We start from the raw sequence: 15,554 nt of genomic DNA, 5'->3' as shown, positions 1-15,554 counted from the left end.
GGACTTCAACTCCCAGAATTCCCTAGCAGCAGCCATTGCATGCCAGCTGGGGGATTCTGGGAGTTGAAGTTTCACAGGTCTTAAAGTTGCTGCGGTTGGACCCCGCTAGCTTAGGCCGTGCGTGGCCGAATGGCCAGCTAAGGAGAAGGCCAAGGCCTGGAGGGGGACCCCGAGGGGCAAAGAAAGACCCCCGAGTGCCTCAGGAGTGGGGGGGTGGGGGTGGGTTGTGTGTGCCTGAGACAGGCAGGCCTGGGCCTGAAGACCCCCTCCAAAGGCCTCACTTTTAACAAAATTTGTTTTGGTGATATCAGGGATTGGTTGTTAAGTGAGATGCTCCACTTAACAGCTGTCATGACGTGCAACCATCCATTACAGTCATAAGTCGAGGACTACATGTAAAGAAACAAAATTATGGATGGAAGCTCTTATTTTTCACTATACGTATTGCCTATTCACATCCATTTTTTTTCTTTATTGCTTTGGTTTGCATTTCTGTGGATTTTCCTGGCCTGGTTTATTTTTATGAATCTATTAAATTTATTTACCGCCCATTCCAAGGCGACTTGGATGTTGACGTAATGTTGTTTACTTATTTTATTTGTAACATTTATTCCCCCCCCCCCATCCTGTCACTCAGGGCATCTCATAATATTAAAAGATAAAACTGCATAATTTGTAATAATATAAATGCAAAATTAGTGTTGATGTAACGTGGGCTGGGAGGAATTAGTTTGGAAAAAGCCGGGATGAATCTATTGGGATGTTGTCGCTGCATTCCAATAACATTATGGATTAATTCATAATGTTAATAAGAGCCAATGAATCTGATTTGGTGACTGCAGGTTGCCTTGTTGCTTAACCAGAGTGAGTTTTGCCCCATTTTACGACCTTTCGTGCCATAGTTCTTAAGCAAATCTCTTAACAGTCAAGACAGTCGCTAAGTGAATCTGGCTTCCTCATTGACTTTGCTCGTCAGAAGGTCGCAAAAGGGGATCACGTAACTCCAGGACACTGTGACTGTCATAAATACATGTCAGTTGCCAAGCATTTGAATTTTGATGATGTGACGCAGCAGGGGTCATAAAGTGTGAAAGCCGGTCATAAGTCACTTGTACCTTTGAACGCTCATTAAACTGTCGTAAATCGAGGACTGCCTGTACCCTGGAAAAATCTGGGGTGAATCCAGGGAGTGTTGCTGCATTCCAATAATGTTATGGATTAATTAATAATATTAAATAGAAATAGGAATGGAATAGAATAGAATAGAATAGAACTGGAAGGGACCTTGGAGGTCTTCTAGTCCAGCCCCATGTTCATGCAGGAGACCCCATACCATCTCAGACAGATGGCTGTCTAGTTTCTTCTTAAAAACATCCAGTAATGGAGTGCCCACAATTTCTGGAGGCAACTTCTGTTCCACTGGTTAATTGTCCTCACTGTTAGGAAGTTTCTCCTTAACTTCAGGTTGCTTCTCTTTTTGATAATGGTTTCCAATCATTATTTATCATGCCCTTTGGTGCTATGGAGAATAAACTAACCGTCTCTTCTTTGTGGCACCTCCTCAAATACTGAAATCTTTCCAAAACCTTTAAAAAAAAATATTTATTTATTTTTAATTAATTAATTAATTAATTAATAAGAGCTAATGAAATTGACTTGGACAATAGAATAGAATAGAATAGAATAGAATTCTTTACTGGCCAAGTTTGATTGGACACACAAGGAATTTGTCTTTGGTGCAGATGCTCTCCGTCTACATAAGAGGAATAAAAATACATTTGTCAAGAATAAAAAGATGCAACCCTTAGTGATAGTCAAGGTTACTAATAAGCGATCAGATCGTACTAGGAAACAAATAAAAACAATATAAATTGTAAAGATGCAAGCAACATGGATATAGCCATAAGTAGGAAGAGATAGGTACTAGGAAGGAAGAGAAGAATAATAGTAATACTAATAGTCTTAGTAAATAGTTGTGGGAATTATTTGTTTAGCAGAGTGATGGCGTTTGGGGGAAAACTGTTCTTGTGTCTTGTTGTTCTGGTGTGCAGTGTCTTATAGCGTCATTTTGAGGGTAGAAGTTGAGACAATTTCTATCCAGGATGCGAGATGTCTAAGTATTTTCCCAGCCCTCTTTTTGACTCGTGCCGCATAGAGGCCCTCAATGGAAGGCAGGTTGGTAGTAATTAATTCTTTCTGCAGTTCTGATTATTCTCTGATGATGATGTTAGGTGACTAAGGGAGCATCCTCTGAAATGGAAATGATTTGGGGTTTTTCCCCCCAATGTGAACCTGTCTCTCCATTGTCCCTCAACAGTTATGCCCCGTTCCGTGTCTCTCATTTTTAACCCAATTTTTCTCCTTTTTTTTTCCCCCTCCCTATCAGGCGGGAGATTGGACGATGGCTCCGATGTCGAATCCGAACCGGACCTCCCTTTGAAGCGCAAACAACGCCGGAGTCGGACCACTTTCACGGCCGAGCAGCTGGAAGAGTTGGAAAAAGCCTTCGAAAGGACCCACTACCCAGACATATACACTCGAGAAGAGCTGGCCCAGAGGACAAAGCTGACCGAGGCCCGGGTCCAGGTCAGCGGAAAACATCTGCCTTGGGGTTGGAAGGGAAGCTGTGGGAACACGCATGCCATGGGGGTGCCAAGAATTTGAAAACTGGAAACGTCCCAGATGCAAACAGCCTCTTAAAAATTGTGGAGAGCAGTTTCTTTTCCCCCCACCATGTCCTGGGTGAAAAAAAAATATATTTCATTATTGCATTAGGAACTGTTTCTCTCTGCAAAACAGAATGACAGGGAATTTATTTTTTAAAACAATCAAATGAAATAAAATAGAGGGACGCGGCCAGATCGCAAGTCCGAGAGAGAAGGAAAGAATTTGGTCAATCCTTTCCAACTTTAAAAATCTGATTGATAAAACTTAGTGTCCAAACACCACACACATTAGGATTGTGAATTTATTTTATTTTATTTGGTTTGTCAAACATGTACAAGATAACCAGTGGTGGGTTGCTGCCGGTGTTACTGCCGGTTTGCTTTGCGCGCACTTTGCGCATTGCTTGCACATGCGCAGCTGCTTGCCCATTGTTCTGCGCATGCGCAGGTTATAAAATGACTAAAAAAACCCCATGCCGGCAATGGCATGGGCAACCGGGGAACCGGTTCAGGGGTGTAGCCAGCCTGCCGTCCCTACTGGTTTGGCAACCCAGTCCAATTACCACTACCGGTTCACCCGAACCAGTGCAAACTGGTAGCAACCCACCTCTGAAGGTAACAGGTGTAAGTATAAACATGGACATGAACAAAGGAAATGGGCACAAATAAATGGGGACCGTAGGACAGGGACGATAGGCACACTTGTGCGCTTATGCACGCCCCCTTTACGGACCTCTTAGGAATGGGGGTGAGGCCCACGGTGGCAGTTTGAAGTGAAAGTTATGGGGGGTTTGAGGATGTAACCACAGAGTCAGGTAGAGCATTCCAGGCGTTGACCACTCTGTTGCTGAAGTCGTATTTTCTGCAGTCGAGTTTGGAGCGGTTTACCTTGAGTTTGTATCTATTATTTGCCCGAATATTATTCCGGTTGAAGCTGAAGTCATCGTTGACAGGTAGGGCGTTTATAGCAGACAATTTTGTGTACTACCCTTAGGTCAGACCATACCGTAGGTGGCACAATTCCAGGTGATGAAATGATTGTCTGGAGTGAAGGAATTTGTGCCAGGCGGAAGACGGGAACGTCAGCTTGGCCACTCAGGCGTCTTATAAATTTAATTCCCTCTTCGTCTAAAAGGGTTTTGTGGGGTGGAGAAAACTTTTTTGGTCTTCACTCTGCCACCTTGTGGGAAGGCCCCAGAGTTATATTCCAGGAGGGTTAACAAAACAGCAACTTCAGTTTAATTTAATTTTAATGGTGCTTTGGAGTTTTGAAAGGCCATTCACCTAACTAGCATCTTTATTGGCCTATTAATGGAGTTTTTGAGATGATCGTCAATGAGAAATGAAACTTTTTCTCACCATTTTGAGAAAGGCAGGGGATGTTTTTAGCAAGGGCAGCCTCTGAATGTTTCAGCTACCTGAAACATTTCACTGTCCACAGTGTGGTTTCAGAAAACGTTATTTTATTTCATTCCTAGAAATAATAATAAGCTTGACTGATTAGCCTATAGGCCATAAAAAAGCACAAGGTTCAAACATATCTTACCAATAAAATCCTATACGAACTATTTAAAATAAGAGCAGGGTAAAATACAATAGTGATAGGATAAGGTGCAATATAATTTAATATATAAATTTAGAAAATAGAAAATAAAATGACATAAAATTATATTTTGGTGTTAACACTTACAATCTACCCCAATCAGTCCCACGTATGCAGATCACAACGAAACCATTTTTGTTTAAGTACTGTGCTGTGTTAAATGTTATTTTCAGGTTCTGGCCAAACTTAAGGTAAGTTGTTTTGATATGGGGATCCCGATGGGTCATCCTTGCAAGGCACCTGTCTCTCACCCGCTTATACAAGCAACCATCCAATAGGATGTGAGCCAGGCCTTCTACCTCTGCTGCTCCACAAATGCAGAGACGCCCTTTGCAAACTATAGAATGGAATCTCCCATGTCTGACCCTTGTGTCAAGTTGTTCAAATCTCGCTCACGTAAATATCTCCCTAAGACGTTTTGGCAGTTGTAACTTCAAATAGGAGTCTACTTGAAAATGACGTTTGTATTTTGCTCAGCCATTTCATGTTACCCACCTTACTAAGGATAGCTACATCATTTTGTGCTCCTATATCCTTAATTCTTTCGGCAGCTTTTTTTTTTTTTTTAGTTGTTCTCCTGTTACACAAGAAACGGGAAGGCCACAGGCTTCTTACAAAATCTGTTAGTTTGGTGATCCAGGAGATTTGCGATTGCAATTTCATTTGCTTCAGTACACATAATTTGGGGAGTCTGTCAGTGTCCAGAGTGTGGGTAGGGAAAGGGGGAAGATCTCTCTCCAAAATTCAGAGCTGCAATTTGCAGAATTCCTTCCTCCGTGTTCATCCTTCTTGGCCAGCCCACTTCCAGCAGCTGTTCGTTTCCCTGCGTTTCTCATGGTTTTCTCATCCGTCGCCCCCACCGTCTGGCACTGTCCACATCTTCCCACCACTCTGCCCCCTTTAAAATTTTCTGGGTATCAAAAAGGATCTTCTTACTGGCTCCAGAGGTGTCCTGGATGGCAACGTGGAAAAAAACAAGGAGCCAAAACTGAGGGGTGTGTGGGGTGTGGTTTTTTTCCACCCTTCTCTCTTTCCTTCTCTTAGGGACAAGTGAACCCAATGGTAAACTCGCCATGCATCTGGGGCTTGCTTGTTAGTTTGCTTGCTGATGTTTGGAGTCCTTCGCTGAAAAAGTCGGAGCTTTGTTAAGATTTAAACATTGAACCTGGGAATGGAGGAGCGAGGGAAGGTGGTAGGATGGCCACGGAGAAGGATAGGATAAGAGAACATAAGGACATACCTTTGTTGTCCCTTTTTTCTGTGCACACACTGGCAAGCACGACAAAACGAAACGTTGATGTCCGCTCTCAAAAGAAAATAAATAAATAACCCTACATATACATGCACACACATATACACATGCTATATATAAACAGACAGACAGACAGACATACACACACACACACATACACACACACATGTATATATATATATGTATATTTGTATGTATGTATATATATTCACACACATACATACATACATACCTGTACATATACATATATACATACATATACACACACATATATACATACACACAGAGAGAGAGATACAGAGAGAGAAAGAAAGTGAGAGAAAGAGACAGAGAGAGATACAGAGAGAGAGAAAGACAGTGGGAGAAAGAGATACAGAGAGAGAAAGAGACAGACAAAGAGAGATACAGAGAGATGCAGAGAGAGAGATACACAGAGAGAGAGATACAGAGAGAGAGAGAGAAAGAGTGAGAGAAAGAGAGAGAGACAGAGAAAGAGACAGAGAGCTACAGAGAGAGAGAGCTACAGAGAGAGAGAGAGGGAGAGAGAGAGAGATACAGAGAGAGTGACAGAAAGAGAGAGAGAGAGAGAGAGAGAGAGAGAGAGAGAATGAATCATAGAAGTGAGTATACCCACTCATATTTTGTAAATATTTAAGTATATCTTTTGATGTGACACTGAAGAAATGACACTTGGCTACAATGTAAAGTAGTGAGTACACAACTGGTATAACAGTGTGTGTATATCTATTTGTCTGCCTCCATGTTGCCATGTGCAAATAGGTTGCAATATAAATTTCATAAATAAATTCTCTCTCTCTCTCTACACACACACACACACACACACACTCGTGTACACACGCACATACTCATATATACAGTGAGCCCTCGACTTACAACAGTTCCTTTGGCATGACTGTCATAGGGTCCTTGGGGGTCCCGTGATTCCCCCTTATTTGAGATGAGCCAAGTCAGTGGGGAAAGCAGGATACACTTAACAGCCACGTGACTAACTTAACCACTAACACCTGTGGCAAGAAAGGTCGTATAATTGGAGGGGGGGGGAAGGACTCACTTAACAAATGTTTCACTTAACAGAAATGTTGGCCTCAATTGTGGTCGTAACTCGAGGTCTACCTGTAGAATTGCTAGAATTCCACCGGAATTGTTAAACGGGGTGAGGGGGGTGGGGTGTCAATGAGGGGGCTGTTTCCTATTTTTAAAAAGTGGGAGGCGGAGCTTAGAGAGGGGCTGGAGCTAAGGACTTGCCCGGCTACGAGTAGTCCTTGACTTATGACCACAATTGAAATTTTTGCTGTTTGAGACATTTGTTAAGTGAGTTCAGCCCTGTTTTGCCACCTTTCTCACCCCCGTTGTTAAGCGAATCCCTGCAGGTGATAAGTTAGTAAGCGAATCTGGCTTCCCCACTGACTGGTCAGAAGGTCGCAAAAGTGGACCCCGGGACCCTGAGGCACGTATGATGGTCGTAAATACGAACCAAGCGTCTGAATTTCGGGATGCTGAAAAGAAACAAAACGGTCGTAAGCCCCCCCCCCCCCCCCCGTGGCATCGTAATGTGGCACTCCCTACCTTAGACAGAAGGATTGGGTTTGGGGAATTTAACCGAGTTTGAGCCCACTGAAATTCAGCATGGCAGTAGCTGTGACTCTTAAGGTGGGCTGGTGGTGGAGGATGATGGACGCTGGAGTCCCAACATCGAGAAAACTCTACTTAGTAGTGACAACATTGTGGTGGAAACCTCCCCGCTCAGGCTTCAACTGGGGGACCCTCGATTTTTTTCCCTGGGGTGGGAGCCGGGGCCCAACTCCAAGCAGCTCTGTCCCCCCCCCCTGCCCCATTTCCTATTTCTCCCCATAGGGTGGGCCCCATGGGAAGCCACGGCTCTCCGTCCAAGCGCCAGTCTGTTTATTTTTCGAAACGGATCCCGGTGGCAGGCGAGGCTCCTCGGAGCGGCTGATAAAACCTCAAACAGTGATGGAGTGAAAACAGCTTTGCTTTGAAGTGGGTCTCGCATTACCCTCTCCGCTCCAGCCTGTATATTTTATTCACCCATAAAATGATTTATAAGCATTAAAAGAGAGAGAGAGAGAGAGAGAGAGAGAGAGAGAGAGAGAGAGAGAGAGAGAGAGAGAGAGAGAGAGAGAGAGAGAGAGAGAGAGAGAGAGAGAGAGAGAGGCGTCCGCTACCGTTTGGAGAAGGGGCATGGGAAGGGGAGGGGGGAATTACGGATGGTCGAACCGCTGGGCTGTATTTTAAATCGTCTGCAATTTCTTCTTACACACCGACACACGCACCTCTCTAAGTAACAGCAGGGGGCTTTGGGTAGTGGGCAAGGAATCCATCTCTGTCACTCCCCAGTTTTCTCCTTTCTGTCTTTATTTTAAGTTTTTTTATTTTTCCCTCCTTTCAAATTCATTCACAGATATACATTCTTATAATTGCTATTTAATATTTGTCTATTCACCATTAGTCTCTATACTCACTTTTACACACACATATATATAACACAGTTTGAGTCATTTACTTGCCACCCCGTGCTTCCATCTTATTTTGCTCCTTCCATCTTCTCAACCTCCCTTTTCTGCCTTCTCTTTTCCTCCTCTCCTTCCTTCCTTCTTTCTTCTTCCCCTCTCTTTCCCCTCTCCATCCTTCCTTCTTTCTTCTTCCCCTCTTTCCCCACTCCTTCCTTCCTTCCTTCCTTCCTTCTTCTTCCCCTCTTTCCCCACTCCTTCCTTCCTTCTTTCTTCCTCTCTCCTTCCCCTCTCCTTCCTTCCTTCCTTCCTTCCTTCCTTCCTCTTCCCCTCTCTTTCCCCTCGCCATCTTTCCTTCTTTCTTCCTCTCTCTTTCCCCTCTCCATCCTTCCTTCTTTCTTCCCCTCTCCTTCCTTCCTTCTTTCTTCTTCCCCTCTCTTTCCCCTCTCCTTCCCCTCTCCTTCCTTCCTTCCTTCTTTCTTCTTCCCCTCTCTTTCCCCTTGCCATCCTTCCTTCTTTCTTCTTCCCCTCTTTCCCCTCTCCATCCTTCCTTCTTTCTTCTTCCCCTCGCTTTCCCCTCTCCAGTTTTTCCTTTCTGTATTGGGGAAAAAAAATGAGAAAGGAAGAACAATACAAGCTGGAGAAAATGATTAAAAAAAAAAAGGCAGTAGACAGGGCGGGGAGGGGGGTTGGACTAGATGACCTACAAGATCCCTTCCAACTCCGTTAACCCTCAACTGAATCATCTCTATATATACTGCTTTACATCCCTGAGAGACACGGTCCTTTGAAGGATGGATAAGGGTTGTGATATTTTATTTTACTTCTTTATTTGATTTGTCAACCGTTTACAAGATAATAGGAATAAAGAATAAATATGAGTATGAATGAAATGGGGACAGTAGGACAGGGATAGTAGGCACAATGGTGCACGTATGCATACCCCCTTTAAGGACCTCTTAGGAATAGGGTAAACAGTAGACAGTTTAAGGTTAAAATTATGGGGATTTGCCAGGTGGAGCCTCCATAAACAGGAGCAGTGGAACTTTGAGGGCAGGAAGCAGCCAGGAACGCTCCTAATTTCGTTTAAATTCCTCCTGTTCGTTAGCTTGGCCTTCTTCCCCTGGAGACAGGATAGCTGGCACCAATTTTTATTCTTAAACTATGCAGGGAATCCTTCCTGAATGACCGCAGTTGGAGTTGGCAGCCCCATCACTTAGTGGTGCGGTCATTAAGCAAGACACCTTGTTAGTTGGGGCTTGCAATTCCACTGCTGTTTCCTCCATTAACTCCGCTTGTCGGAGGCTGGCTGTGACGAGCGCCAACGCCGATGCCAAGTTACTTTTCCAGCATCGCCATTGCTAAACAGGGCAGCCGTTAAACGAGGACTCCCTGTGTATAATACATGAATTTGAAGATGCAGAGTTGAAGAAGAGAAGATTACTGAGTAAAGGATGGTGGCTGTGCCAATTTTTATTTTTTTAGAATACCCATCTGGAGGAAGATAGCGGCTTCCTGGACTTCGCCCGGCCCCCCAACAGTTGGTTTCAAGGATATACTCTACCTGAATAGGGAGGCTCTAATCTCAGCACTTTTAATATAATCTCAGGTTTTTAAACCTAGATTAGACAGTGATTTGTCCGGAATGGTCTATATAGGATCCTTTGCTGGAGTAGTGGGTTGGACTAGAAGACCTCCAAGGTCCCTTCCAACTCTGCTATTCTGTATTTTGAAAACTTCTTGTGCCCCGATTTGGGCTTTTTTTTTTTTGACTCTGCCAGTTTTGGTGGGGAAAAGAGAGGCCGGGTGTGCTTATATAAAGACCAATAATTCCTTCCCAGAGTGTGGGAAGCAGCAGAATATCCCCAGGGGCCCAAAATCTCAGATATACAGTACATATACATACATACATACATACATACACACACACACACACACACACACACACACACACACACACACACAGCGAGAGAGACATATATGCCATTTTAAATTAATGCCGTCATTATTCTCTGTCCACTACTGAAGCCCCTGCAGATGCGATGAGCTTCATCGTCCGCATCGCACCTGGCTTATCCATTACATGTCAGCCCAGCCCAAACCACCCCCCCAAAAAGGAAGAAACTCCATCCCCATCTCCCCCCCCCCAACTAATCCATCAAAAATCTTTGCCAGGAGAAATTTGGGGAAAGAAATATCTTGCATCCTGGGCTAATGGATACAATTGGTGTCTCCAAACCCCCAAATTCTAGCCATAGGGGTAATATATACACCCCTACCCCTATACACACACACACACACACACACACAACACAACACAACACACACACACACACACACACACACACGTTCTTTGGCTTAACAATTCTCCTTCAGCAAAACAGAAAAGGTTTTATGTGACAGTCCCACCCCCCACCCCCTCCAACTCAGCAATTTCTCTCACTTCCCAATTCCTGGAGTACAGATTTCTTTTCTATTTTTCCTGTTTATTCCCCCTTCCCCCTAAAAATTCCAGTTGCTCTGAAATTTAATCACGTTGCTCATCCTGTGAGGCCTTCGGAGATATTAAGCAGCTGCAATGCTGACACTCCTAAAAGCTAAAACTTGCCGATTGTTCGTCTTCGTCCCGTTTCCCACCCACCCACCCTCCACTCCAAACTGTGTGAATTTACGGCTGACAATGTTTGAAAAAAACAATATTAAAGCTTCCCTTATAGATTGTGGTTGCACAGAACCAGCCCAGATTCTGATAAAGAAGTTGCAGCGTTGGTGCAGAGAAATGGCACATCATTTTTGCGTACAGATTGTGTATTTAATATTTTATTTAAAAATCACTATACAAATGTTGGGGGGAAAGTCTTTGATTGTCCCTTAGAACAGTGTTTCTCAATCTTGGCAACTTTAAGACATGTGGACTTCAACTCCCAGAATTCCCATGTGGATTTTAATGCCCAGAATTCCCATGTGGACTTCAACTCCCAGAATTCCCATGTGGATTTCAACTCCCAGAATTCCCATGTAGATTTCAATGGCCAGAATTCCCATGTAGACTTTAACTCCCAGAATTCCCATGTGGATTTCAACACCCAGAATTCCCATGTGGACTTCAACGCCCAGAATTCCCATGTGGACTTCAACGCCCAGAATTCCTATGTGGATTTCAACTCCCAGAATTCCCATGTGGATTTCAATTCCCAGAATTCCCACGTGGATTTCAACTCCCAGAATTCCCACATAGCTTTCAATGCCCAGAATTCCCACAAGGATTTTGATGCCCAGAATTCTTTGAGTTGAAATCCACCTGGGAATTCTGGGGGTTGAAGTCCACATGTCTTAAAGTTGCCAAGGTTGAGAAATATTGGAGTTTGTCAGTGACCAGCAACTGCCAGACCAAAAAATGGCAAAGAAAGGGAAAAAAAACCCTACCCGTATTTCCTAATTTTCCGTTACTGCTCTCTGTGTTTTTACCAACGCCTCTCGTTCCTTATCTGGTGCCCTGCTGGACTTCAGCTCCCATGATTCTCTGCCTCCCTGAAGATTCTGGGACCCATGTTAGAAGATGCCTTTCTTTGTCCCATTGGTGATGTATCAGGCGCCGTCAAGTTGCGCAGCCCATAACAGGCTCCACCTCTTTCTCCCCAGGTGTGGTTCAGCAACCGAAGAGCCCGTTGGCGCAAGCAGGCTGGGGCTAACCAACTGGCCGCTTTCAACCACCTGCTGCCCGGTGGCTTCCCCCCAACTGGCATGCCAACGTTGCCACCCTACCAGCTGCCCGATTCAACGTATCCGACCACCACTCTCTCCCAAGGTGAGCTCCTCTTGAGTCTTCCCAGGTAGGCCCAACAGGAAACACGAGCGGCCGAGCTAATTCTGCTCTGTTATAGGGTCTTCTACTTGAGCAGAGGGTTGGACTAGAACAGGGGTCCCCAACCTTTTCAGACCTCAGGGACCACTAGATTCATACTTTTCAATCCCGCGGACCACTAATGCCTAATGACAGGCTGGGTGGGCATGGCAAGGTGGCCGTGTGATCAGGTTGGCGTGGCCAACTCGATGTCACTCACGTCAAGGGGCACCTCATCAGCCTCTACTTGCCCCTCCACTCCCAGCCACTCCTCGCCCGCCCGGGCTCCTTAGGGCCCCAACAGGAAGCAGTTTGCTGGAGCTAAGCAGCCACCAGGAGAAAGAGTTGGCAAAACAGCTCAGTTCAAATTGGATCTGACCGAGAAGGAGGCTCAGCAGAAGCACCTCACTGAGGACTAGGAGCATAGGCTTTCCAAGCAGAGGGAAGACCTGCGGGAGTGCAAGGCCAGGGACTGGCGCCTGGAGGCTCAGCGGGCTGGCCAGCCAGTTCCAGGCCATGATGCAGCCCCATTGGAACGAGGCCCTCTGGCTCTTTGCCACCAGCGGCTCTTCTCTCCAGCCTTCGCCAAAGCCCCCCACCTGGAGGCCAAAACAGACCCCAAATCAGAATTTCTGCTCCCTCCGACATGCACAAAAAGACCCAAAGGGGAGAGTCTCTGCAGCAGCACAAGCGTTCATTGCACATATCCATCCCAGGGGGCGTAGTTTGAGGACCTCTGATTTAGTGCAACATAAAAAATGCAAATATTTTTCTGCAGACCACCAAAATTTTGTTGCAGACCACCAGTGGTCCACGGACCAACAGTTGGTGGCCACTGAACTAGAGGACCTCCATGGTCCCTCCCAATTCTGTTGTTCCACCTATTTTCCTAATGTTATGCAGCTGAGGGCTATGCTGCTTCTTGTCTAATCATCCCTTAAGCAGCATTTCTTCACCCCTTCTTTCAACATCTTTCTCACATCCTGAATCTGGGTGCCCGTTCTGCCGTATCCTGCAATCGGTGCCATTTTCTCTTTTATTTACAATCAGTTTCATCGCCCACTTTGATTTGCACAACTCAAGGTGTCAGGGCATCAAATAGCAATAGCACTTACACTTATATACCGCTTCACAGTGCTTTTACAGCCCTCTCTAAGCGGTTTACAGAGTCAGCCTCTTGCCCCCAACAATCTGGGTCCTCATTTTACCCACCTCGGAAGGATGGAAGGCTGAGTCCACCTTGAGCCTGGTGAGATTCGAACTGCTGGCAATTGGCAGAATTAACCTGCAATGCTGCATTCTAACCACTCTGCACGGAGGAAGGAAAAGGAAGGAAGGAAGATAGCAATAGCATTTGGACTTATAGACCGCTTCACATTGCTTCACAGCCCTCTCTAAGCAGTTTACAGAGTCAGCCTCTTGCCCCAAACAATCTGGGTCCTCATTTTACCCACCTTCCCAAGGATGGAAAACTGTCAATCTGCAGCCGGTCAAGATTGAATTGTTGGTATTGGGCAGAGTTAATCTGCAATAAGGCATTCTAACCACTAGGAGGGAGGGAGCGAGGGAGGGAAGGAAGGAAGATAGCAATAGCACTTAGACTTAAATACTGCTTCACAGGGCTTCACAGCCCTCTCTAAGCAGTTTACAGAGTCAGCCTCTTGCCCCCAACAATCTGGGTCCTCATTTGACCCACCTTGGAAGGACAGGAGGATGAATCAACCTGGAGCCTGGTAAGATTTGAACTGCCGAACTGCAGCTAGCGGTCAGCTGAAGTAGCCTGCAGTGCTGCGCTCTTAAGCACTGCGCCACCTCGGCTCTTCTTCCCTTCCTACAAACCGAAACAACAACTCTGCGAGTTTGGGTCGAGTTTCAGCTGTGAAAAGTCACCCAGCATATCTTGCGTGAAGCCGAAACTCCCTTGCTCGGTTGGGGCATTCTGGGAGTGGAAATCTGCTCGTCTTAAAGCAGGCCAGGCCGAGGAACATGGGCTGCTTTGAGGAGGCCGGTGTGTTTCCTCCTCAAACTTTGTGCAAAGTTAAGGACCCCCTTACTACAGTTGGGGGGGGGGGTCCAAGGAAGTGAGCGATGGCTTCAAATCTGTTGGTCGCTTGTGCCTTCAGACAAGTGTATGGGGTTTACGCAAAATTGCATTGCAATTCCTATCTGGATTGCTTAGTGTTGTTGACTTCACAAGCTAGCGTACCATCCTGGCGGTCTCCTGTCCCTTTCCTGGTGGTCTCCTTTCCAGTTCTCCTTAATTCTTTTCCGTCAACTCCTCAAGGAAATGCATGGTCCCTTTTGTATTATTGGTGTCATTGACTTCTCAAGCTAGCCTTCCGTACCTGGTGGTCTCCTATCCCTTTCCTGATGGTGTTCCTATCCTTTCCTGGTGGTCTCCTTTCCAGTTCTCCTTACTTCTTTTCCGTCAGATCCTCAAGGAAATGCACGGTCCCTTCTGAATCGTTACCCTTGCTGAATTCTCAAGCTAGCCTTCTGTATCTGGTGGTCTCCTATCCCCTTCCTGATGGTGTTCCTATCCTTTCCTGGTGGTCTCCTTTCCAGTTCTCCTTATTTCTTTTCTGTCAGATCCTCAAAGAAATGCACGGTCCCTTCTGAATCGTTACCCTCGCTGAATTCTCAAGCTAGCCTTCTGTACCTGGTGGTCTCCTATCCCTTTCCTCGTGGTCTCCCTTCCAATCCCGGTGGCCTCCTTTCCAGTCCTCCTCCAGCTTCTTTTCAGTCAGCTCTCCAAGGAAATGTGTTTGACTGCAGGCGCTTCTTTCTCACGCCTCCTTCTTTCCCCAACAGACGGAGGCAGCACCGTGCACCGGCCCCAGCCTCTCCCTCCGTCCACCATGCACCAGGGTGGCCTGTCGGCAGCCACCCCTGACTCCAGCTCTGCCTACGGGGCCCGGCACAGTTTCTCCAGCTACTCGGACAGCTTCATGAACCCCACAGCTCCAGCCAACCATATGAATCCCGTCAGTAATGGCCTGTCTCCACAAGTAAGTCATTCTTACCTTTCTTCTCGAGGCATTTGCAAAAGATGTCAGGGACCCATGGAAGAGTGATGGGGCGCTGTGGGAATCAGAGGGCCACAACTGGGGTGGCTTACTGCTTTTCCGATATATTAAATTCTTGCCCGCCAACGCAACAATGGACAAGGCATCGCACTCTACAAAGAGCCTACTGTGTTTTCCCGAAAATAAGGCAGGGACTTATTTTCTTTTGACCCCCCCGCAAAATAAGTGCTCGGTCTTATTTTCGGGAAGGTCTTATTATTTTGGAGGTGCAGGAGGTCCCTTAACCTCGGATCAGCTGATCCAGAGGGCCAGAAGTTCTGTCTCTGTTTATGGCACACTCTTATCAGCCTTAGCGTCGCTGAGCCTGCCCGCTCTTTTTTGCAGCCGCCACTAAGAGAAGGGGTGCGGTAGCTAAGGTTTGCGTGAGTGGCCACCGCAAGGCCGTTCCACGTGGATGACAGGTGCATGTGGGGCATGTGGGACATGTTCCCCCCCCCCCAAGGAAATGATGGGGACTGGCTGTGCATGCATTTAAATATTTTCATAAAGGGCTTATTTTAGCACATGCGCTCAAAAGCTCAATTGGGCTTATTATCCGGGGAGGTCTTATTTTCAGGGAAACAGGGTAGAAGATCAATTTTGTTCATCGACGTCACCTGTGCTTTTCCTTCTTA

The 15,554-nt window shown here is 46.0% G+C and overlaps 1 protein-coding gene across 1 annotated transcript; it reads left to right on the top strand.

The window, feature by feature from the left end:
* Positions 1-1,890: 1,890 nt before the first annotated feature.
* On the top strand, positions 1,891-14,862 carry LOC116523362 (paired box protein Pax-7; the record flags this gene model as incomplete). Its single annotated transcript, XM_032238464.1, has 4 exons — positions 1,891-1,906; positions 2,387-2,586; positions 11,653-11,818; positions 14,666-14,862. Coding segments are annotated over exons 1-4 (579 nt in total), but the record flags the coding sequence as incomplete, so codon positions are not given.
* Positions 14,863-15,554: the final 692 nt, after the last annotated feature.

Source organism: Thamnophis elegans, unplaced genomic scaffold, assembly GCF_009769535.1.
Source record: "Thamnophis elegans isolate rThaEle1 unplaced genomic scaffold, rThaEle1.pri scaffold_210_arrow_ctg1, whole genome shotgun sequence".
NCBI classification, from domain to species: domain Eukaryota; kingdom Metazoa; phylum Chordata; class Lepidosauria; order Squamata; family Colubridae; genus Thamnophis; species Thamnophis elegans.
The sequence above is the reverse complement of the archived record's forward strand: the minus strand, read 5'-3'. Positions and strand labels throughout refer to the sequence as shown.